This window comes from Mobula birostris, chromosome 11 (genome assembly GCF_030028105.1).
Source record: "Mobula birostris isolate sMobBir1 chromosome 11, sMobBir1.hap1, whole genome shotgun sequence".
NCBI lineage: Eukaryota > Metazoa > Chordata > Chondrichthyes > Myliobatiformes > Myliobatidae > Mobula > Mobula birostris.
Window position 1 is genome coordinate 11,729,137 of NC_092380.1, and position 25,459 is coordinate 11,754,595.

General features: G+C 41.3%; 1 protein-coding gene across 4 annotated transcripts in view; it reads right to left on the minus strand.

Moving 5' to 3' along the window:
• The window catches only part of LOC140204813 (CCR4-NOT transcription complex subunit 3-like), a 144,440-nt gene that overhangs the window by 61,573 nt on the left and 57,408 nt on the right, over nucleotides 1-25,459 (minus strand). For 2 of the 4 annotated variants that reach the window (XM_072271627.1, XM_072271632.1), the window contains exons 2-3: nucleotides 4,400-4,467; nucleotides 1,780-1,847 (exon numbers count right to left, since the gene is read on the minus strand). In XM_072271627.1, coding sequence (XP_072127728.1) covers nucleotides 1,780-1,847; nucleotides 4,400-4,424 — 93 coding nt within the window. In that variant the 5' untranslated portion in view covers nucleotides 4,425-4,467. Of the gene's footprint in view, nucleotides 1-1,779; nucleotides 1,848-4,399; nucleotides 4,468-9,015; nucleotides 9,100-25,459 lie in introns of all 4 variants that reach the window. The other 2 variants (XM_072271631.1, XM_072271630.1) reach the window with 2 other exon arrangements.

A 25,459-nucleotide genomic window follows, 5' to 3' on the forward strand; every position in this document is an offset into this window, starting at 1 on the left:
CTGTACAGTGGCCTCTCCGTACCACATAGTGATGCAACCAGTTAGGATATTCTCCATGGTACATCTGTAGAAATTTGCAAGAGTCTTTAGTACATACCATGTGTCCTCAAACTCCAAATGAAATATACTGTAGCCATTGCTGTGCCTTCTTTATAACTGCATCAATATGTTGTGCCCAGGATAGAGTTTTCAGAGATGTTTACACCCAGGAACTTGAAACTGCTCAGCCTTTCCACTGGTGATCCTTCCATGTGTGTTCCCTCGTCTTCCCCTTCTTGAAGTCCATAATCAATTTCTTGGTCTTTTAAGTGTAGGGTCGTTGTTGCGACACCACTCAACCAGTTGATCTATCCTGCTCCTGTACACCTCATCACCATCTGGAATTCTGCCAATAATAGTTGTGTCATCAGCAAATTTATAGATGGCGCCTGAGCTATGCCTAGCCACACATCATGGGTATAGAGAGAGTAAAGCAGTGAACCAAGCATGCATCCATGAGGTGCATAGCGTTGACTGTCAGTGAGAAGATGTTATTTCCAGTCTGCACTGACTGTGATCTCCAGATGAGGAAGTCAAGGACCTAGTTGCAAGGGGAGGTACAGAGGCCCAGGATTTGGAACTTGTTCATTAAAACCGAAGGTATAATTGTGTTGAACACTGAGTTGTCATCAATAAACAGCAGCCTGACACAGGTATTGCTATTGTCTACGTGATCCAAGGCCAAGTGGAAAGCCAGTGAGATTGCATCCGCTGTAGACCCATGTGATGATAAGCAAATTGAATTGGGTCCAGGTCCTCGCTTAAGCAGGAGTTGATTCTGGCCATGACCAAACTCTCAAAGCACTTCATCACAGCAGATATAACTGGGATATTGTCGTTGAGGCAGCTCCCCCTGCTCTTTTTGGATACTAGTATGATTGTTGCCCTTTTGAAGCAGGTGGGAACCTCTGACTGCACCAGTGAGAGATTGAAGATGCCCTTGAACACTGCCAGTTGGGTTGACACAGGTTTTCAGCACCCTTCCAGGTACACCATAAGGGCTACACACTTTATGAGGGTTTACCCTCTTGAAAGATTTTTTGATGTCACCCTCTGAGACAGAGTTAACAGATGCTGCAGGGATTAATACTGCTGTGGTTTTATTCTCCCTTTCAAAGCGTTTATAAAGGACGATGAAGCATCACAGCCATTTGTAATGTAAGTTTCGCTTTGTAGGAAGTAATAGTCTACAAAACCTGCCAGAGCTGATATGCATCCGATTCTGTCTCTAAATTTAATCGGAATTGCTTTTTGCTCTTACAATAGCCTTCTGTAGTCGTACCTGGACTTCTTGTACGGTGGTGGATCACCGGTCTTGAATACCACAGATCTAGCCTCAGCAGGCTTATGAATATCCTGGTTCATCCATGGCTTTTGGTTTGGTTATGTCCAGTATGTCCTCGAAGGCACACTTATCCAGGCAGATCTTGATGGTCTGTGACAACTGTGGCATATTCATTCAGATTCAAAGATGAACCCCTGAATATTATCCAGTTTAAACTAGCTAGGCAAGATATAGAAAGGATAATAGTATTTTTACAAAGGATAAGCAGAAAGAAATTGGGCATTTTTAAGGATTATTTAATGGTCTTTAATATAAAAATAATATTGGGAATATAAGAGATTAAAAATTTCATATGTATGCTGATGGGGTATAACTGGTAAATCTGGAAAAGAACACACAATGAAGAAAGTTCGAAGTATCACAAGAACAAAGCAGACAATTTTCATTAATTCTACCTTTTGCCAGATGTCTTCAAAGGTTTCTACACCTTCACTGACTTTCTTCAGACAGCGGTCAATTTCTCCTGCAGAATACAAAAAAAGAGGAATTAGCACTTCTTTTGGAATGAAGTTTCCATGAGTTTGCAATGGTCAAATATTCTAAATTACATTAAATCTGATGGAAACTCAGCTTGGAAAGTTATCCATCCCAAACAAAACTTTAAAGCATAAGTTTACATAATCTAGGTATATTCAGCAGTGTACAGAATTACAATCATTCATTTTGATTACAGTATAGAATAAACACAAGAGAGTCTGCAGACCCTAGAAATCCAGAGCAACACACACAAAATGCTGGAGGAACTCAGCCGGTCAGACAGCATCTATGGAGATGACGTTTCAGGGCGAGACCCTTCTTCAGAACTGAGAAGGAAGGGGGCAAGATGCCAGAACTAAAAAGTGGGGGGCCAGGAAAGAGGCTAGTTGGAAGGTGATAGGTGAAGCTGGGTAGGTGGAAAAGGTCAAGCCGGGTAGGTGGGAAAGGTCAAGGGCTGAAGAAGAAAAAATGTGGTAGAAGAAGAGAGCGGACCATAGGAGAAAGGGAAGAGGGAGGTGACCCAGGAGGAAGTAATAATCAGGTGAGAAGTAAAAGGTCAGAGTGAGGAATAGAGGAGAGAGGGTAGGGAGAGTTTGTTTATCAGAAGGAAAAATCGTTATTCATGCCATCAGGTTGGAGGGGATCCAGAGGAAGTATAAGGTCTGATTCCCACTCTCACTCCAAAGTATTGGTCAATGACCACCCTCAGGGTAGAGGAGCAACACCTTACGTTCCGTCTGGGTAACCTCTAACTTGATGGCATGAATATCAATTTCTCCTGCCAGTGAACAAATTCCCCCCTCCTTTACTCCACACTCTGACCTTTTACTTCTTCTCAACTGCCTATTACTTCCCTCTGGGTCCCCTCCTCTTTCCCATTCTCCTATGGTCCACTCTCCTCTCTTATCAGATTCCTTCTTCTCTAGTCCTTGACCTTTCCCACCCACCTGGCTTCACATATCACTTTCCAGCTAGCCTCTTTCCCTCCCACCATCTTTTTATTCTGGCATCTTGCCCCTTCCTTTCTAGACATGAAAAGTGTCTTGGCCAGAAAAGTTGAGACTGTTGACCCGCTGAGTTTCTCCAGCATTTTGTGTGTGTTGCTGAAGAACAGCATAAAGTTCATTTACATATCTATATTCCAAATAATGTACAATCGTATTTGGCATATCGAATACCTCTCTGCAGTCTCATTCATTTTAGCGGAATACTTCTCTTGCTATGTCTTTCCAAATCCTCCACACTTCAGCAAGATTGTGCCTTCTACTTGGCACCTCTTCCAGAGACTAGAATTGCCTACTTTGCCCTATGTACTTCCTCCTCAAACTCTCTGCATGCTTTCTTCTTTTCCTCCTCCTCCTTCACCACTTTCTCCCTGGTCCCTTGAACAACTCTTGCACCTACTTTCCCCTCAGAGAGCCTGCTTGAACTCTACCGCACCATAATGCACATCAGGAAAATTTAGAATTTGGGAAACTCTCTTCGCACTGAAACATCTGTTTGCAGACTGAGGACCATACCCAGCATATACATTGATCATTGTCCAATCGACAGGCGGAGCCTTTTACTAAACCTTTTACTGATAGCGTCCCTGATCCAAGTAATTCCAAAAAGTATATCGGCTACAAGCTTTAATAGGAGTTTAATAAACACCATTGGTAGACTGATAGCCAAGAAGCAACTAAGAAAATAATAAGATGGAATTCTGAAAGTCCTGTCGCCTTCCATTAAGAATTAGTGCCTCTGTTTTTTAAAAGTAGCCTCAATTAATTTTTCACTGATCTGTGACTTCTGCTGAACCTATCACCGGAGAATATAAAAGGCAACTCAATACAGAGGAAGAGCTGGTGATTAGAGTAGCTAACGCAAGAACAGATCTGACACAAGGTTTGGATAATTTAAGCACTGGGCCATTTTGAAATGGTTGGAGGCAAGAGATGGGCCGGTTTGGCTCATTGCTCCACGGGGTTTGCTCATCTCTGAGCTGGATTGAGGCCGTGATCTGCAACTAATGAACTTCTGAAGCGGCTACAGTGATGCCTGGCGTTGTGAACTTTAGCTCTGAATGCTGTTTGTTTGCACAATTTGATTTTTTTCTCTCTGCACACTGGGTGTTTGGACGGTCTTCTATTGGGGTCCATGGCTGCCTGTAAGGAGACGAATCCCAAGGTTGTATAAAGTTTACATACTTTAACAATAAAATGTACTTTGAACTTTTGAACATACAATAAGAATCCCATGAGAAATTTATAACAGCAACTTACAAAATGCAATTACCATTAACCTGATGGTGTTTTCTAACCCTGAATGGTGACCTGATTGAACTACCTGAGGGGATTTGCCCAACAGTCTAAATCAGGGAAATCAAGAATCTGTCACATTCTCCAAAATATTCAAGTATCTTTTATCACAACTCTTTCACAGGCAGACATGCAGACACTTTATATTTCAGAACGGGGTGTCAGAAACAGTTCTAATACACCATGTGCTCGTCACCTTTCCTGACAAAATGTCACAATTCACACAACAATATCTTACCTTGTAACTTCCTTTTATCAGCCATGACTGAACGATCAGTCAGTGCCTTAAAACCATGCTCCAGTGCGCTGCAAGAGAGAAATCACGGTCAGCAACTTTACAGACCATAAAAGACAGTGATCAGGATGAAACACACAGGAGAAACCATAAGAGGTAACTAACAGTCTGAGATGTAATCAAGTACATAACCCATGTGCTGTAACTGACTCTCGGCTCAATACACTGTAATATATTTCAAACCAATACACTGCCAACAGTCATAGTGTGACACATTCATTAACAGAGTCACCTTTGCTTAACTATCTGCATATCACTACCCAATTCACCATAACCCAGATTAAAAACTGACACCTACATCTGATAGGCAAACATATTTGAAGAATCACAACCCGATATTTTGTAAATGCCAACCATTTGACACACTATAACAAAAAATACGAAAGTCTGACAAAGGGCCAGCTCATCCGGAAGTTAATGCTGCAGAAGCTGACCATTAAGCTTCTTTTCAGACTGGACAGATATAATCACTAACCAGCAGGCTCCATCACAAAGATGCTGATCTGTTTTGTTCGTTTTTTTTGTGCAGGATGAGGGATTTGGGGGTCAATGTGCCCGATCCATTTTGTTTGTTTTTTTGGTTCGGGAGGAGGGATTTGGGGAAGGGTCCATGTGCCTGATTCGTTTTGCTCTGTTTTTATGTGGGAGAGAGATTTGGGGCTTGATGTATCTGTTCCGTTTTTTTTAGGGGAGGTGGAATTTGGGGTTTGATGATTGTGCTGCCTTTCATTTCTTTCCTGGTTTCATGGCTACCCAGAGAATCGAAGAATTTCAGAACTGTATACTTTGATAATAAATGAACCTTTAGCTGAAATATATTGGCATGTGATTTCTGGTGACAAGGATATAGACCCTAAGCATTTTTAATGTAATCAGAATGTAGAGTAGAGGGAGGCCTCACTGCGTGAGACCCCAGTTAAGAACAGGATCACTAATTCATTCTGGGACTTCAGTGAGGGCATAGGGAAAACTACAATTCATTTTAACATTCCCTGGTGATGCTTACCAACTCTTCCTTCGTTACATTAATGACTGCATTGGTGCTGCTTCATGCACCCATGCTGAGCTCACAAAATTTTTAGCAACTTTGCCTCCAACTTCACCCTGTCCTTAAACTCACTTGGTCCATTTCAAACACCTCCCCCTCTCCTTTCTCTCCATCTCTGGAGACAAATTAATTAATGACATATTTTATAATCGTACTGATTCCCTTGGCTATCTTGACTATACCTCTTCCCACTCTGTCTCCTGTAAAAATGCTATTCCCTTTTTTTCAGTTCCTTCATTTCCACCGCATCTGTTCCCAGAAAGAGGTTTTCCTTTCCAGGTCATAAGAGATGTCCTCCTTCTTCGAAGAACAGGGTTTTGTTTCCTCCAGCATAGGTGCCGCCCTCACCCGCATATCTTCCACTTACTGAGAATCCGCGCTCACCCCATCTTCCTGCTGCCTTAACTGTGAAGAGTTCCTCTTGTCCTAACCTACCACCCTATGAGCCTCCACATCCAACATCTCCATAGGGATCCTACCACAAATACATCTTTATCTCCCCCATCCCACTCTCCACTTTCTGCTGGAATTGCTCCCTCTGTGATTCTCTTGTCCTTTCATCCCTCCCCACTAATTTCCCTCCCGGCACTTATCCCTGCAAATAGTCAAAGTGCTACAGTTGTCCAATTATCTCCTCCCTCTCCTCCATTCAGGGCCCCAAACAGTCTTTCGAAGTGAGGCAACACTTCACCTGTGAATCTACTGGGGTCGTCTATTGTATCTGGTGCTCCTAATGTGGTCTCATCTACGTTAGTTAGACAAGCTGTAAATTGGGAGACCACTTTATCAAGTACCTCTGCTCCAACTGCCAAAAGCAGAATTTCCCAATAGTCAAGCAACACACATCAAAGTTGCTGGTGAACACAGCAGGCCAGGCAGTATCTCTAGGAAGAGGTATAGTCGACGTTTTGGGTCGAGATGCTGCCTGGCCTGTTGCGTTCACCAGCAACTTTGATGTGCGTTGCTTGAATTTCCAGCATCTGCAGAATTCCTCGTGTTTACGTTTCCCAATAGTCAACCATTTTAATTCTTATTCCCTTCCTATTCCCATTCAAACATGTCAGTCCATGGCCTCCTTTTGTGCCATGATGAAGCCACACTCAGAAGAGATTTACCAGCATACAGCCCATAAGAATAGACTAAGTGAGCTAGGGCTTTTCTTTGTGATGTAAAAGAGGATGAGAGGTGACTTAATAGAGGAGTATAAGGAAGATAAAAGGCACAGATTAGTGGATAGCCAGGGACTTATTCCCAGGGTGGAAATGACTAAAAAGGCGGCATCATTTTAAGGTTATTGGAGGAAAGTATAGAAGGATGTCGGAGGTAGGTACAAAAAGTGGTGAGTACCAGGGGTGAAAGTAGAGACAGGTACATTAGTAAAATTTAAGAAACTCTTAGATGGGCATATGAATGAAGGTAAAATGTAAGGCTGTATGTGAGGGAAGTGTTAAGATTGATCGAGAAATAGGATAAAAGGTCAGTACAACACCATGGGCCAAAAGGCCTGAATTGTGTTGTACTGTTCTATTAACTGAGAATAGTTGAAAATTATCATAATATGACAAAGATAGCTTCAGTTTAAGCTGGTTATTTGTTAGCCCAAACTATAAATTATCATTGAACTAGCTGCCATTGCTACTTGAAAAATAATGTCAATAAAACAATTTGAGGGAAGTTACTACATTGGTCACATTATGATATTGAGCATAACATGAATATATGATTAACAGTATACTTGTCCTTACACTGCACTTCATAGAGATCTTTTGCTCCATTTTATAAGAGACAAATTATCTGATGCATTCTTACAGTTTGTTATCAATTACCTTATTTTCTCAAAATTACAATGGGGGTTCATTTTGTAAAGTGGATTAATCCATTTAAGATCTGGATTTGACTCTGCTTACTATCAAAATTATGACTATGAAGGAAACATAACTGAATTTCAGCAGTTTTCAGGCATTGAAGTGACAGAAATCAACAGTTGAGCATAGCTGAAACCTATCCTTTGGGCTACTCAATAACTTGGGACCCAAATTTTCTTTTGGAAAGGGAGCTCTCTTAGGGGTTTGATGCAGTTGATGAGACCTTGCCACGCAATGTGAGTTGCAGCCATTCATTCCAGTTCAGAGGGCTACAAATGGCAGCACAGATATTCCAATCCATGCTGATAAACATTATTATCTGACACAATGAAGCACCTACACTTCCTAGACTATAGATGGTCACAACTCAACAGCTATACCTCACTAACTCAATTCACTGTTAAATAACCAACAGAAGCCAATACCCAGATGCCACAGCCTGACACACTGCAACATGAACATTATCAGGAATAATGCAGCATGGATCCAAGATGCCACAGAGACATCAGGCTCTAACACACCGTCACACAGACACTGGGTTCTGACACACCGACATACAGGCACCGGGCTCTGACACACGGTTACATGGACACCAAGTTCTGACACACCATGATACAGACACTGAACTCTAAACACACTGCCAAGTGGACACTGAACCTTGCTGCAACTCGGTACTCAAAAATTTTAAATGATGGCTTATTGCATCACTTAGAATAACCATCAGCTGTTTCACACCGCTATTAAATGTTCTGACATGTTCAATTTGAGATAACAACTTTCTAAAAACAGATAGATTCCTTAAAACCAATAAGATGCTCATTTTCAAGAAATGTTCTTGTTGAAAATCCTGATAATCTTCAAAAATATTCCACAGGATTTTTATATTCCACTTGCATTATCAGTACATGATGCCAGTACCAGCCCAGGTGAGAAGTGTGCTTGACCTAAAATATTAACTGCATTTTCCTTTCTGCATGACCTGCTGCATTTCCAGTAATGTGTTTTTGTTCAGTTGAGTCCCCTAGAAGTTCAGGAAAAGAGGCGCTGGTATGGGGGTGCTATCACACAAGATCAAAAGAAGCTGCAGAGAGTTGTGAACTCAGTCATCTCCATCATGGGCACTAGCTTAGCCTCCGTAGTATCCAGGACATCTTCAAGGAGTGATGCCTCTAAAAGGTGGCATCCATCATTAAGAACCTGCATCACCAAGGACATGCCCTCTTCTCATTGCTACCATCAGGAAGGAGATACAGGATCCCCAACAATTCAGGGATAGTTCCTCCCCTCTTGCCATCAGATTTCAGAATGGACCATGAACCCATGAACATCACCTCAGTACTTTTTTTGCACTACTTACTTAATTTAACTATTTAATATATACACTTCCTGTAATTCACAGTTTTTAAAAAAATATTATGCATTGCATTGTACTGCTGCCACAAAAAACAACAAATTTCCTAACATATTTAAACCTGGTTCTGATGACTATCACCGAACCACAGTGATACCCCACATGTACTTCTACACTAAATATTACATCATAAATAGAAAAGCAGATCACAGGCAGTGACTGTGTGCTTGTGGACATTTAGTTACAGTAGGGTTTAGAATTATCACTCTGATTGGTTTATTGACAATACTTTTACCTATACCATATAAATGTTGGAGATCTCTGGTCAAGGTGTCGGCCTGAATCCCTAGCAGAGCCAGTGTTTTCTAACGATAATGATCTGAAAATAAAAACAGGAGACTGTTACACTAGAGCTCCCTCTGACGCCTTGTGATCAACCCGGAGATAAAGATGGTATAATAGAAGCTATGATAAAATGCCATCTGTGCCTCCCCAACTAAATTCCTACTTGACTACAGCTCTGCCTTTAATACCATCATTCCAAATAAACTGATTCCTAAGCTCCGGAACCTGGGCCTTAGCACTCAGATCTGCAGCTGGATCTTCAACTTCCTCACAAACAGGACCCAGGCTGTAAAAATAGGGGACAAGCTCTCCTCTACAATCACTCTGAGCACCGGTGCCCCACAAGGCTGTGTACTCAGCCCCCTGCTGTACTCACTGTCCACCCATGATTGTGTAGCAAAATTTCCATCAAACTCAATATATAAGTTTGCTGATGACACGACAATTGTAGGCTGTATCTAGGGTAGTGATGAGTTTGAGTACAGAGAGGAAATTAAGAACCTGGTGGCATGGTGCGAAGACAATAACCTATCCCTCAATGTCAGCAAGACGAAGGAATTGGTTGTTGACTTCAGAAGGAGTAGCGGACCACACAACCCCATTTACATCGCTGGTGCGCAAGTGGAACAGGTCAAAAGCTTTAAGTTCCTCGGGGTCAATATCACAAATGATCTGACTTGGTCCAACCAAGCAGAGTTCACTGCCAAGAAGGCCTTTACTTCCTGAGAAAACTAAAGAAATTTGACCTGTCCCCTAAAACCCTCACTAATTTTTATAGATGCACCATAGAAAGCATTCTTCTAGGGTGCATCACAACCTGGTATGGAAGTTGTCCTGTCCAAGACCGAAAGAAGCTGCAGAAGATCGTGAACACGGCGCAGCACATCACACAAACCAATCTTCCGTCCTTGGACTCACTTTACACCGCACGCTGTCAGAGCAGTGCTGACAGAATAATCAAGGACACCACCCACCCAGCCAACACACTTTTTATCCCTCTTCCCTCCAGGAGAAGGCTCAGGAGCTTAAAGACTTGTACCGCCAGATTTGGGAACAGCTTCTTTCCAACTGTGATAAGACTGCTGAACAGATCCTGACCCGGATCTGGGCCATACCCTCCAAATATCCGGACCTGCCTCTCGGTTTTTTTTGCACTACCTTACTTTCCATTTTTCTATTTTCTATTTATGATTTATAAATTTAAATTTTTAATATTTACTAATTTTTACTATTTTAAATATTTTTAATATTTGTAATCCAGGAAGTGGGAAGTGCAGAATCAAATATCGCTGTGATGATTGTACGTTCTAATACCAATTGTTTGGTGACAATAAAGTATAAAAGTAAAGTATAAAGTACTTTCATACAACCTCTCTATTTAATTTTGCAACAAAGCTTGAATTTTAATTCTATGTGTGGTTTATATTCTCAATAAGATATGCTTATTTATACCTCTCTCTGAATTTGCAATGTGTATACTGAGTCAGTAGCCACTGTGTGGTTCAACTGAACTACTCAACATAACAGACCCCGGAGCTCAAGCAGGGATCCTGATCAGTTATTGGGTTATATAATATTCAGTAGACTATTCGTCTAGTGTGGTAGTGTAGTGGGTAGTGTTTGTCGCTCTCACTTTCAGCTTCAACCGCTGGCTAGCAGTCTTGCAAAAAGAGAGCTGAACATATAAGACTCTCCTTGCCAGTACATAGCCTCTCCAACAACAGGCCTCACGCAGTGCCTCCTCGCTGTCGACACACGGAAACTGAACTCCTTTCGGACTCAGGCTGAACTACAGAGGACGGGGAGGAGGTCTGGACCCTGTACACATAGCACACAGGCCCACCGGTGTGTGGACACACCCCAGTGCCCACGAACCAGATCCCCAGCTAGGGGTAAATAGCCCCACTGCCTTGTGGGCAACCTCAGGAGAGACAAGTAAACCCAGACAGCAAATCTGGAGCAGAGCCCCTAAGGCAGCTGGATGTCGTTGAACATCCTTCCAGCAGCTCCTGCTGCCAAGCTGGTGCCAAACGTATTGCTCCATAAGCTTTCCTTTGGACTACACCGGTGAGGCCGAGAGGGGGATCTTGATGACTGGGCATCTCAGGATCTCCACACTTTCTGCCCAGGCTTGTGATAATGATGATCATCAACCATTGTACTTTGAGAAGGACAGAAATAACAACCAATATTCAGTATAGCAGATGCTGAACCAGGAATAGAGATGAGTCCATGATCCTTACAAACCAGAATGGGAAATTATACTGAGCACAAGTCAATATTAGACTTTATCACCGCTTTCAAGAATACACTCAGTGGCGACTTTATGAGGTACACTTCTACACTTGAACGTTAATGCAAATATCTGATCAGCCAATCATGTGTCAGCAACTTAACGCTTAAAAGCATGCAGACATGGCCAAGAGGTTCAGTTGTTGTTCAAACCAAACATAAGAATGAGGAAGAAGTGCAATCTAAGTGACTATTGGTGCCAGATAGGGTGGTTTGAGTATCTCAAACTGCTGATCCTCTAGGGTTTTCACATGCAACAGTCTCTGGAGTTTACAGAGAACGGTGTGAAAAACAAAAACATACAGCCATGTGTGGGCAAAAACGCCTTGTTAATGAGAGAGGTCAGAGGAGAATGACCGGGAAGGCAACAGTAACTCAAATAACCATATGTTACAACAGCGGTATGCAGAAGAGCACAACACGTCAAACCTTGAAGCGGGTGGACTACATCAGCAGAAAACCACAAATGTACACTCAGTGGCCAGCTTATTGGCTATAGGAAGTAGCTAATAAAGTAGCACTGAGTGTATATCCTTCAATTTAGGAAGGATGTCATGTGCTGGAAGAGGACAGAATTATCCCAGGAGGGATGGGGTGGGGCATTGATTTGGCTATGCAGGGAAATTAGAGAACCCGGTTCTATTCTTGTTTGAGCAGATCTGATTCGGGGAGACTGGTAACTTGGTTCATTATTGTTGCATGCACCACGATACAGTGAAAATGTTGTTTTGTATGCCATCCACACAGATCATTCCATAGCAACAGTGTATTAAAGTAGTACGAGGGAAGACTATAACAGAATGCAGGTTAAAGGTACACTTACAGAGAAAGTGCAGAAAAAAGTGGACGACCACAATGAAGAAAATTACGAAGTCAAAAATCCATCTCATCGCACTAAGTAATTGTTCAATAATCTTAGAGCAGTGGTATTGGAACAGTCCTTGAGCCTGGTATATGTGCTTTCAGGCTTTTATAGCTTCTGCCCGATGGAAGAGGGGGAAGAGAGAATGTGCAGGGTGGTGGGGATCTTTGATTACATTGGCTGAAATTGGCTAGCAAGAACTATAGACAGAGTTCATGGCAAGAAGGCTGGTTATGTGCTCAGCTGTGTCCACAACTCTCTGCAGCTTCTTGCTGTCTCAGGCACAACTGTTGCATTACAAGTTGTTTTGCATCCAGGCAGAATGTTTTCTATGGTGCATTAATAAAAATTGGTGAGGATCAAAGGGACATGGCAAATTTCCTTAAGACTCCTGAGGAAGTAGAGGCATCGGTAAGATTTTTTTTTGGCCGTGGCATCTATGAAGCTGGACCAAGATAGGCTAATAGTTACGTTCATTCCTAGGAACCTGAAGCTTCCAACCTTCCTGACCTCCTGAAGTCAATGACCAGTTCTCGGAATGAGATTTGGGAGAAATGTTCAAAAATGATTCATGATTTTGATCGGTTAAATAAAGATGCCATTTCTGCTGACAAAAGCTTTGATAACAGATTCAAAGACATACAATGGACAAATAGTAAATTGTGGTGAACTCGAACATATTTCCTGCAAAGGCAGCAGAAACAGATTCAACAAGGACATTTAACAAGGAAATAACAATGAAACTGTGGGAAGAAAGGACAACTGAAGGGTTCTACTGAAGAACCAAAAAGGGCCTCCTTCTCTTGGATTCTAAAATACATCCATGTGATGAGTCATCTCCCTTTTTTTATTTTTGTTTAATTACTAAAAGCGGTTTGCCCCATACACATATCTCTTAACACTCATAAAAAATATCTCATTGCTATCTATCCACTAGGCCAAACTTTCCAGCTGGCAATCGGCTTTAATAGCTTGATACCTAACCAAGTACAGATGCCAGGAAGTACATCACACAATGGAAGAACATAAATTGTTTTTTTTTGTGTTAAGGAACAAATATCCTTAGGTAATTGCTCATCAAGTCATTATGATACCCTAAACCATGAGATTACAAATCCAGCAGATAATTCATATAACAGCAAATTGTTTAATGATCAGATGGTTGCACAGCTGAGAGACCGTCAATATCCAGTACATCATTCTTTTTCTTCATATGGTACCATCAGGCCTACTCCACTCAGCAAAACAGAAAGTAGCTCAATTTAACATTTGAGGTCGCGTGATAAGTGGCGCAAAGGAACATGATTGTTGGAGTTACACACATAAAAGATGCTGGTGAACGCAGCAGGCCAGGCAGCATCTCTAGGAAGAGGTACAGTCGACCTTTCAGGCCGAGATCCTTCGTCAGGACTAACTGAAGGAAGAGTAAGAGATTTGAAAGTGGGAGGGGGAGGGGGAGATCCAAAATGATAGGAGAAGACAGGAGGGGGAGGGATGGAGCCAAGAGCTGGACAGGTGATAGGCAAAAGGGATACGAGAGGATCATGGGACAGGAGGTCTGGGAATAAAGACAAGGGGAGAGGGGACCCAGAGGATGGGCAAGGGGTATATTCAGAGGGACAGAGGGAGAAAAAGGAGAGTGAGAGAAAGAATGTGTGTATAAAAATAAGTAACAGATGGGGTACGAGGGGGAGGTGGGGCATTAGCGGAAGTTAGAGAAGTCGATGTTCATGCCATCAGGTTGGAGGCTACCCAGACGGAATATTGTTGTTGGAGTTATTCAGACAACCATCCTTGGCCCAAAGGTTTATAGATGATTCTTCAATAACTACTTTCTGATCAAGATTAGGCATGAGATTACTTTCTGATGATTCCATTCACAGCTCTTCCAACTACAAAGCACTCCCACTGGTTTATATCACGACAAAGAAAAAACATAAATTTTTTGCGGGATTAGTACACTGGAAATCATACAATGGGCACTGCCAGAGCAGCTTCACCATCCTTCAACCTGAAGAACGGAGTTTTTTTTTCTATCACAAGGGGGCAATGTTCCTGTCCGAAAAACAACAAAGATATTTCTTAATCTCAGAGTGCCAGCACAAAGGGAAAACAGAAAAATTTGCATTTAAGAAAACTAGCCACACTGCAACAATAGAAACCTTTCTAATTAACCCAATACATAACAATTTTCTGGATTTCAGAATCTACCAAATATGGATATACAGAAAATATTAACAACGTTCACAGATCAGAAACTGCTGACTTGACTAGCGGTATTATCTGCTTTCATCTTCTGGTTTACCTGGGATTTCTTTCATTTCACATTTTATGGGCACAAGGAAAGCAAATCAATTTCTTAGTTAATATTCAAGGTCTCAGAAGAGAAATATTTGCAATGGTCCTCTGGGTCATGTAACAATTAGTATTTATGTTGTATTTACATGATGAAAATAGTGCAATGTTCTTCCATGCTCTGACATGGTTTATCTGATAATCCTTAACATCAGGTTAACATAAAATTAAGTTGTAGATGAAATGTCTCCGAATCCCTGCTGGATTTGCTCATATGCTCACAGTGAAAATGATTTGATGGGGATTGCATGTATTATTCTCAGGAATCTTACCCTGGATGCAATTACTGAATACACCACAATTCTAAATTTAATAAAATATTATTCTCCTGCAACACTCTTTCACTTACTTTCTTCCCTATTAACATAAGTTGCCCACTCCTTAAGAGGGATGATCAAATACATCTTATTTATAGAATTCTGATTTAAAAATATATCATGTGAAGATCAGTAATGTGGTGGTATTTATTGGATGCCTTATATTTACAGCCCTATCTATTCAGTTCACTAGAACACTGCTCACAGCTCAACTCTAGTAAAGCCTACTCCAAAGAAACAGCTTCCTCTTTTCTCTGTTGCTCAATATATTGAACCCATTTTCACTATACTAGTCTTTGAGCCTCACATCCAATCCACAAATCTTATTGACGCTGGCCAATTTCCACATGATTTAGATAGCAATCCAGACTATAATCTTTATGGTTCTACTTTTTAGTTTGGATCAGAGTTGAATTCCTTAATCAGAAATTCCTTCTTTGATCTTTACCACAGGTCCACATATTTCCTCCCATCACATTCCTATTCAGTCCTGAAATGTCTTCAATCCCAAGCGCAGAGGTGGAAAGGAAAACATAAGGAATCATATTCACCACAGCAGAAAACAGTTTCTCTTCTAAATACACTGAAAGGTACAGGAGTGGACCCCAGCGTGCTCTTCTGCTGCTGTAGCCCATCCACTCCAAGATTTGATGTGTGCTGCATTCAGAGATGCTCTTCTGCACACCACTGGGTAATGCATGGTTTTTTTGAGTTACTGTCGCCTTCCCGTCAGCTTAAACCAGTCTGGTCATTCTCCTCTGATCTCTCTCATTAACAAGGCATTTTCACCCACAGAACTGGCTTTCACTGGAGGCTCTTTGCACCATTCTCAGTAAACTCTAGAGACTGTTGTGTATGAACATCCTAGGAGATCAGCAGTTTCTGAGATACTCAAACCACCCCGTCTGGAACCAACAATCATTCCATGGTCAAAGCCATTTAGATCACATTTCTTCCCCATTCTGATGTTTGGTCTGAACAACGACTGAACCTCTTGACCATGTCTGCATACTTTTGTACATTGAGCCACGTGATTGGGTGATTAGATATTTGCATTAAAGAGCAGCGCACAGGTGTGCATAAAATGGCCTCTGAGTGTATACTGAATCCTACCATTAGTACACTTCTTTTGAGTCCCCCTAATTTACTGGAGTCAAAAGGAATGTGCTAGTGATGGAACATGATACACGTCCTATCATAGGTGCGGTGGTCAGTTTGCAAATTCATGCTCTCATTCATGTCTGGGATAACAGGAATTTTAAAGCTGTTGGTCAAATGCAGAAGCTGAAACTCCTATACCACCTCATGTATCCTCATAATCTGCCTCACTCACAGCCACATCTGACTGAGAAATTCTGTAATATTTAATCTAATGGGTGTAAATGCCACTTGGAACAAGGTGTCTAGGTTTCTAGACCCCTGATGCCTCTAAGCCTCATTGAGCCAAAGTGATTCAAACTCAGAATTACTGCAGATTTGATCTCCCCAGATCACAGTTTGAGGATAAGGGGGAAGCCTTTTAGGACTGAGATTAGGAAAAACTTCTTCACACAAAGAGTGGTGAATCTGTGAAATTCTCTGTCACAGGAAACAGTTGAGGCCGGTTCATTGGCTATATTTAAGAGGGAGTTAGATATGGCCTTTGTGGCTACGGGGATCAGGAGGTATGGAGGGAAGGCTGGTGCAGGGTTCTGAGTTGGATGATCAGTCATGATCATAATAAATGGCGGTGCAGGCTCGAAGGGCCGAATGGCCTACTCCTGCACCTATTTTCTATGTTTTCTATGTTTCTATGTAACCAACATGCTACAGGTTCAAAGCATCACCTGTGCTTCAAAGAAAACATTACAAATAAAAAACAATTGTTTACTTTTGATTCAGTTAACTTACCTGACAAATTATTTGAGATAAATTAAATGGTGAGGCTTTAACTCTTTTTCTCCATTTTAAAGGAGTTCACTCTAAAATACTTAACTCAAACTAGGATTCTTTTAGTCATAGTCATACTTTATTGATCCTGGGGGAAATTGGTTTTCGTTACAGTTGCACCATAAATAATTAAATAGTAATAAAACCATAAATAGTTAAATAGTAATATGTAAATTATGCCAGGAAATAAGTCCAGGACCAACCTATTGGCTCAGGGTGTCTGACCCTCCAAGGGAGGAGTTGTAAAGTTTGATGGCCACAGGCAGGAATGACTTCCTATGACACTCTGTGCTGCATCTCGGTGGAATGAGTCTCTGGCTGAATGTACTCCTGTGCCCAACCAGTACATTATGTAGTGGATGGGAGACATTGACCAAGATGGCATGCAACTTGGACAGCATCCTCTTTTCAGACACCACCGTCAGAGAGTCCAGTTCCATCCCCACAATATCACTGGCCTTACGAATGAGTTTGTTGATTCTGTTGGTGTCTGCTACCCTCAGCCTGCTGCCCCAGCACACAACAGCAAACATGTTTGCACTGGCCACCACAGACTCGTAGAACAATTCTTGACAATCAAGTTATCCACCACCTGTTTACATTTGTTAATTTTAATTTTGTTTAGTCACTAACCTAGTTTCAAGGCAGTTTTAGTGGATTATAATTTGGAGAAGAGCTTCTTTAAAATGGAGAAGAAACTATAATCTCACCAGTCAGAGTATCTCAGACTGATTGGTGAACTAACAATGAACTAAACTGTGAAAGTTATTCAATCTATTCTCCCATCAAGTTACTTACTGCATTTTGAATCACAAAAAACATTCCCCATGTCATCTCTGCTTACTGATCAATGACTATTCTCCCCGTGACACACTTCCTCCTTACCGTTCTTATAAACTTTAATAAAAAGAGAAAATGTCAGATCAAGCAGCATCAATGGAGAGAAAGTTGATCCTTCTTCAGAATCTTTCACCCTCTTAAGTTTTGCTGCTTTAAGAGTAACTGTTATCTTCGCCACACAACCAATATCACTGGCATTATTCTCTTAAATTCCTTCTCTAACTTTGAAGTGCAAACACGAGGAAATCTGCAGATGCTGGAATTTCAAGCAACACACATAAAAATTGCTGGTGAATGCAGCAGGCCAGGCAGCATCTCTAGGAAGAGATACAGTCGACATTTCGGGCCCAGACCCTCCATCAGGACTAATTGAAAGAAGAGATAGTAAGAGATTTGAAAGTAGGAGGGGGAGGGGGAGATCTGAAATGATAGAAGACAGGAGGGGGAGGGATGGAGCCAAGAGTCAGACAATCAATTGGCAAAAGGGATATGAGAGGATCATGGGACAGGAGGCCTAGGGAGAAAGAAAAGGGTGGGGGGGGGGAGCCCAGAGGATGGGCAAGGGGTATAGTGAGAGGGACAGAGGGAGAAAAAGGCGAGAGAGAAAAAGAATGTGTGTATATAAATAAATAAAGGATGGGGTACAAGGGGAGGTGGGGCATTAGTGGAAGTTTGAGAAGTCAATGTTCATGCCATCAGGTTAGACGCTATCCAGATGGAATATAAGGTGTTGTTCCTCCAACCTGAGTGTGGCTTCATCTTTACAGTAGAGAAGGCCGTGGATAGACATATCAGAATGGGAATGGGACGTGGAATTAAAATGTGCGGCCACAGGGAGATCCTGCTTTCTCTGGCGGGCAGAGCGTAGGTGTTCAGCGAAACAATCTCCCAGTCTGTGTCGGGTCTCGCCAACTTTGAAGATAATCTTCCAAAAATGCGATGTCTAAAATGACACAATACCCCTACCTCCTAGTGCTTTATTGGAACATTGCATAATTTTCTTACTTATATAACTTATGCTGATAAATAGTGCTAAGAATGCCACCCTATCCTTCTCAACTGACCCTGCCATCTTGAAAAGTGTGTGCAAACATTCCAGATATCTTTAATCCTACATAAATTTTCAAATATTACTTTTAATTCAAGTATCACTGTTTATTGTTATATATTTTATTGTTCTTAAATATATCATTCACTTAAATTTCATTTGCCTTGTGTCTGTGGTGCCACACTCAGGTTGGAGGAACAACACCTTATATTCCGTCTGGGTAGCCTCCAACCTGATGGCATGAACATTGACTTCTCTAACTTCCGCTAATGCCCCACCTCCCCCTCGTACCCCATCCATTACTTATTCTTTCTCTCTCTCTCTCTTTTTTCTCCCTCTGTCTATACCCCTTGCCCATCCTCTGAGTTTTTCCCCCTCCCCCTTTTCCTTCTCCCTGGGCCTCCTGTCCCATGATCCTCTCATACTCCTTTTGCCAATCACCTGTCCAGCTCTTGGCTCCATCCCTCCCCCTCCTGTCTTCTCCTATCATTTTGGATCTCCCTCTCCCCCTCCCACTTTCAAATCTCTTACTAGCTCTTCCTTCAGTTAGTCCTGACGAGGGGTTTCGGCCCGAAACGTCGACTGTACCTCTTCCTAGAGATGCTGCCTGGCCTGCTGCGTTCACCAGCAACTTTGATGTGATATGCACAATCATCAGTTGCACATTCATCTTCATCAATTAGTCTGCTTTGCCACACATCGTCAATCTATCTGTTTACTCTGGCACTACCAAAAATATACATACTTAGACAGGCAGCATCATCAGTGGGCTTGATGACTAGACACCAAAGTAACCAAAGGAATTTGATTACAAAGGATAACAATGTGCTTGATTACACAGGTAGATTACAACAATCAGCCTGATTGCACAAGCATCTACTGTGAACTTGGTTACACAGACACAGATAGCAATGAACTTACTGGCACCAACAATAATGAACTTATTTATGGATTTACTGAGGTACAGCGCGAAATAGGCCCTTCCTGACTTTCAAACCACGCCGCCCAGCATTCCCCTGATTTAACCCTAACCTAATCACAGGACAATTTACAGTGGCCAATTAACCTACCAACTAGTATGTCTTTGGACTGTGGGAGGAAACCGAAGCACCCAGAGGAAACCCACACAGTCACAGGGAGAGCGTTCAAACTCCTTACAGGCAGTGGTGGGCAATGCACCCGGGTTGCTGGTACTGTAAAGCACTGTGCTAACCACTATGCTATGAACTTGATCAAGCACCATCATCTAGATAGACGGGCACCAACAACAAAGTATTTAGTTAAACACGCAACATCATCAATGAATCTAATTAGATATGCACCATCATTTCTGCCATATTGTACGTTATTTAGGAGTTCCCATTTCTCTAAATTAGAAAGTGACAGATTATGCTCTTAACCAACTGCAACTGTTTTATATCAATTAACATAAGCTATTGTCAAAGCATTCTTGCCTAGCTTCCCATGATGTTTGATCATGTATCTTGTCTCATCTTTTTCTACCGTTCTGTCACTCCAGAAGATATTTTCTCCATTTCATTTCATCCCATTACTTCAGCACTGAAGGGATCAGTAGGCTCCAAATTAATTATATCTTTGCTTCAGTTTACTTTTCCCACCTCACTAAGTGTGTTTCTGGTGACCAACAACTGGAACGCAAAATTTAAAATGGCATAGGATTGTTTGCAATCAAATCATATATGGATAAATAGCCACCTGATCTTAATAGCCAAAGTCTAAAATTTAGAAGCTTAACATATATGGATGAAATGCTCAAAAAAAGACTATTCTATTCAACACAAGACTTCAAATCAATGTGCATTTACAAAAATACAATAATTTCACAATAAAGTTTCAATTACAGAATTCTGAGAGGGTTGTGCTGCACAAAGGAATCAAATTGCTTTTTGAGTTTTCAGAAATGATTTTCAATTTCAGTCCATTTCATGTTATTGTGCTTAATTAACTGACACATTACATTATTAAAGTAAGATCCTACATATATCCCAAAATGTTCATTAGGTTGGCAGTAAATACAATTTATGTTGACTCAGGAAAATACATCCTCCAACCCAAAAACTGGAAACAATATTATGATTCCAGTATATGGGAATACATTCATCCTTGAAAGAATTTAAAAATCACTTATTACAGAGGTTGATTAGAATCTGGAACTCACTCCTCCAAACTACAGTTAGAACTGAATCCCTTCATTCTCCCTAGATTTTTTATATATATTTTTTGTCGACAGTCATGGGTTTTCTGATACTGCATGGTGCAGGCAACTGGATTCTAACTACAGTCTATAGTTAGATACTGACCAGAATGATGAGCTAGTAAACTTACGTGTGCAACTAGAACCAATGCGTAATTGCATATCAGTGTCCTGTTAACACAACATCACACTTGCTTTGAAAATTAAAACAGCTCCAGGAAAATTAAACTACAAATACAGATGTCCCCCGCTTTTCGAACGTTCACTTTACGAAACCTCGCTGTTACGAAACACTCACATTAGTTACCTGTTTTCGCTAACAGAAGGTGTTTTCACTGTTACGAACAAAGGCAGCGCGTGAAAAAAGCAGTGCGCACCCCGAGCAGTCAAGCCTCTCCCCCGGAACTGCATTCTAGCCGGAATTGCTTAAACATGTGCCTGTGAGCAGCCATTAGCAAGATGTGTTCTAAGGTATCGGAAAAGCCTAAAAGAGCTTGTAAGGGTGTTACACTTAGCATAAAACTAGACATAATTAAGCATTTCGATCGTGGGTGAGTTTGGCTTGTGGAAGTTAACGAAGATGATATTGAAGAGGTTTTGGAATCCCATGACCAAGAACTGATAGATGAAGAGCTGATGCAATTGGAAGAGGAAAGGATAACAATCAAAACCAAATGCAGTAGCAAACAGACCGAAAGTGAAGTCATCCAGGAACTGAACGTGAAGCAACTACACGAGGTTTTTGCTGCAATGATTGCAGAAAAGTACAACTTTAATTTTGAAAGGGTACGTAGGTTTAGGGCATATTTGCAAGATGGTTTGAGTGCTTACAAAGAACTGTATGATAAAAAAATGCACGAGGCTAAGCAGTCAAGCATACTGTCATTTTTCAAGCCTTCCACATCGGCCACAGCAGATAACAAACCTCGACCTTCGACATCGAGGCAGGCAGACATAGAAGAAGATGACCTGCCTACCCTGATGGAAACACGACGATGAGATTACACCTCAGTGTCCCACCACTACAACCCCCAGGCTGCTGACCGATACATTGTCGTGAAGAATGCAGCGGTAGCCAGGATACACCCAGCACATCTTTAAGAAAAAAGCCGAAATAAACAAGCTAATTAATTAGGTGTCGTCCAGCACGTAAATGTCAGCCCAGATCAGAGGCGATTGCTAATTGCGTCGCCTCTGATCTGAGCCGACATTTACATGCCAGGTGGCACCTAATTAATTAGCTTGTTTATTTCAGCTTTTTTTCTTAAAGATGTGCTGGGTGTGTGCCGGCTACCGCTGCACCGCTGCATGCTTTGCCGATCGGTATTGGTCCGCGGCCTGCAAGTTGGGGACCACTGCACCACCCCAACCTCCAGCAACTGAGCCTAACACACCATCATCAGTGTGCTCTGCACTGTCTTCCCAATTCCAGTAAGTGATACTACACTGTACATACATTATTTCTACTTTATATAAGCTGTGTATTTTTACGTGTTACTTGGTATGATTTGGCAGCTTCAGAGCTTAAAGGTTACTGGAGAGAGCGTTTCTGCCGAGGGCGCTCGCGTGAGATTTTTGCTACGGAAAGCAGTGCGGCAATGATTGTAGAAAAGTATTTCTACTTTATATAGGCTGTGTATTTATCATATCATTCCTGCTTTTAATATATGTTACTGCTATTTTAGGTTTTATGTGTTACTTGGCATGATTTGGTAGGTTATTTTTTGGGTCTGCGAACGCTCACCAATTTTTCCCATATAAATAAATGGTAATAGCTTCTTCACTTTATGACATTCCGGCTTACGAACAGTTTCATAGGAACGCTCTACCTTCAGATGGGCGGGGAAACCGGTAATGTCATAAATCTAGGCTTAAAAAAAAAGAACGCATACTCAAATTCTACAGTGCTTTGAAAAAGTATTCAGCCCCCACGACTACTTTAACATTTTACTGTCTCATTTTCTAAATGTAAAATATACTGAAGGAGGACTTTTTAGCTCGTCTATAAAACATTGTGCATCATGTCAAATCAATAAAAAGAATTCAAGACCTGTCAACAATTTACTAAAATTTAAAATCCAAAATTGTAAGGCTGAAAAAGTATTCATCCCATTTGCTAACTTTGATAGAGAATATTGGAGGATCATCTGTTTTCAATGAATTCATAAGAATTAAAAAAAACCTCTCGCTGCAAGGTGCAACAATGTGGTAGATTTTCAATAGACCAATCCAAAATGACAGCCGGCCAGTGGTGTCGTGGCATCCACACCAGACTTCAAGGCAAATGGTCCCGGGTTTGAATCCAGCCAACTCCTTGCACGCCTCCCATTGGTGCTGGATTGAATGTCGAGCCAGCAACTTGGCCTCATAAAAAAAATGACAAAAAAATTGCAAGGTTGTCACCCAATGCACCACAAGGCACAGAAAGGCACAAAAGCAACAAACCAAAATGAAGATAAAAGACCATCTCAAAGGCACTGAACAGTGCAATCCATTGTGAAAAAGTGGGAAAAATATGAAACCACAGCCACACTGCCTAGTTCAGGCTACCTCTCTAAACATAATCACCAGAGAAGAACAGCACTTGTAACAGGGGGTACTGTGACGCCAACATCCACCCTGAGTGAGCTGCAGAAGTCAGTGACTCCAACTGGAGATGGAGTACATGGCTCCATAATCTCTGAAGCCTTGCACAAAAATGGGTATTTATGGGAAGGAAGAAGCCCCGGCTTAAAAAAGCATATCCTTGCCTGTAAAGACTTTGCAAAGCGCCAGTTAAAAGACATTGTAAAGTTGTGGTCGGGTGTTTATCCTCTACTTTAAAAAGTTTCCCGCATAAGCTTCCTGACATCATCAGATATGATGAACAACAACCATATCACAAGAGCTCCATCAATAACAGGCTGTATCAGAGAGCTCAACATACTTATGACCCTTCAAAAATTATACATTCTAATCTTCCTTAATTCTCTGGAAATGATAACCAATAAAATATGGTTAAACGCAAACATCATTGGTATAAAACTAGAAATGGCCAAATATAAAGCACTTTCTCTGGGATCTGATTAAATTGATCACAACCTATCCATTACAATTTGGGAGTTCTAAAGACCAATGATCCTCTGATATATTAAAAAATGCCTTCTCTCTAGTCTTGAATGAGCCACCCCTTACTCTTTACAAGACTCTTAGAGGATCCTGTATGTTTCAATCAAGTTCCACCTCACTCTTCAAAACTCCAGCAGACAGAAGCCTAGCTTGTTGCACCCTTTAGTCACCTTATGTACATACACTACTGTACCTTGCATCACTTTATGTACATATAATCAATCTATGTATATAAGTATTTATTGATCTTTTTGTTATCATATTCTTTATCATAATGTGCTGCATCATATCCAGAATAACAACTATTTCATTTATCTTTTCAATTGCGCACTGGAAAATACATTAAATAATCTTGAATCTTGTGCTTCGTAAGACAGCCATCTTCCCTGAACTGCTACAAATGCATTTTCCTTTAAGTGAGTCAATAGTGCTTCATCTGTGATCTCGTCAATACTTAGAACTGAAGTAGAATTGCATTTTGTTGTATATAATTACCCCAGAAATAAACAGCAACTTTTTGTTAGCTCTCCTTGCATCAGGCCACCCTACTGCAACAAGAACTCTGCAAAACTCTCACCATTTAGATATGTTCCCTTTTTTCATATTTCTTGCCAAATGGACAATTTCACATTTTCCCATATTGGACTCCATTTGCCAGCTCACTTAACCCTTCAACACATGCAAAATGCTGGAGGAACTCAGCAGGACAGGCAGCATCTATGGGAAAGAGTACAGTCAACGTTTCGGGCTGAGACCCTTCATCAGGACTATCGATATCTTTTTATATCTTTCTGATGTCTTCTTCTACCTTTGGGTCATCAGGAAATTCAGCAATCATATTTTCAATTTCTTGTAATTTTGTAAATTGCAAAATGTTGAGACTTACGTGGCACATCACTTATTCCATTCTGCCAACCAGAAATAAAAGACACTCTTCATGCCTATTCTGTTTCTCATTAGCCAGCCAATCTTTTGTCCACTGCAATTTTTTACTCCCTATACCACAAACTTTCTCCAATAACCATGCTCTGACACTTTATCAAATGCTGTCTGGAAATCCCAAAGGCAGCAGGTAACCCTCATGTTACAGTATGGGAGGGCAGGGGGTGGTGCTGGTTTATGCCCATGTTGTTTTATTTAATATGATGCCACATCATCTGTGCATTTACCAAGAAATTTGATTCAAGATTCAAATTTATTTATCACATGTACATCAAAACATACTGTGAAATGAAGTGTTTATGTTAACAACCAATACACCTGAGGGTGTCCTGGGATATCCTGAAAGTGTAGCCACACATTCTGGTGCCAACACAGCATGCCACAAAGCTAGACAGAACAACACAGAACACACTAAGTTCTCTCTCACTCCCGCCCCCCCCACTCACACACATATACAGTCCCCCAACCCCAAGACAGGCTGCCTGC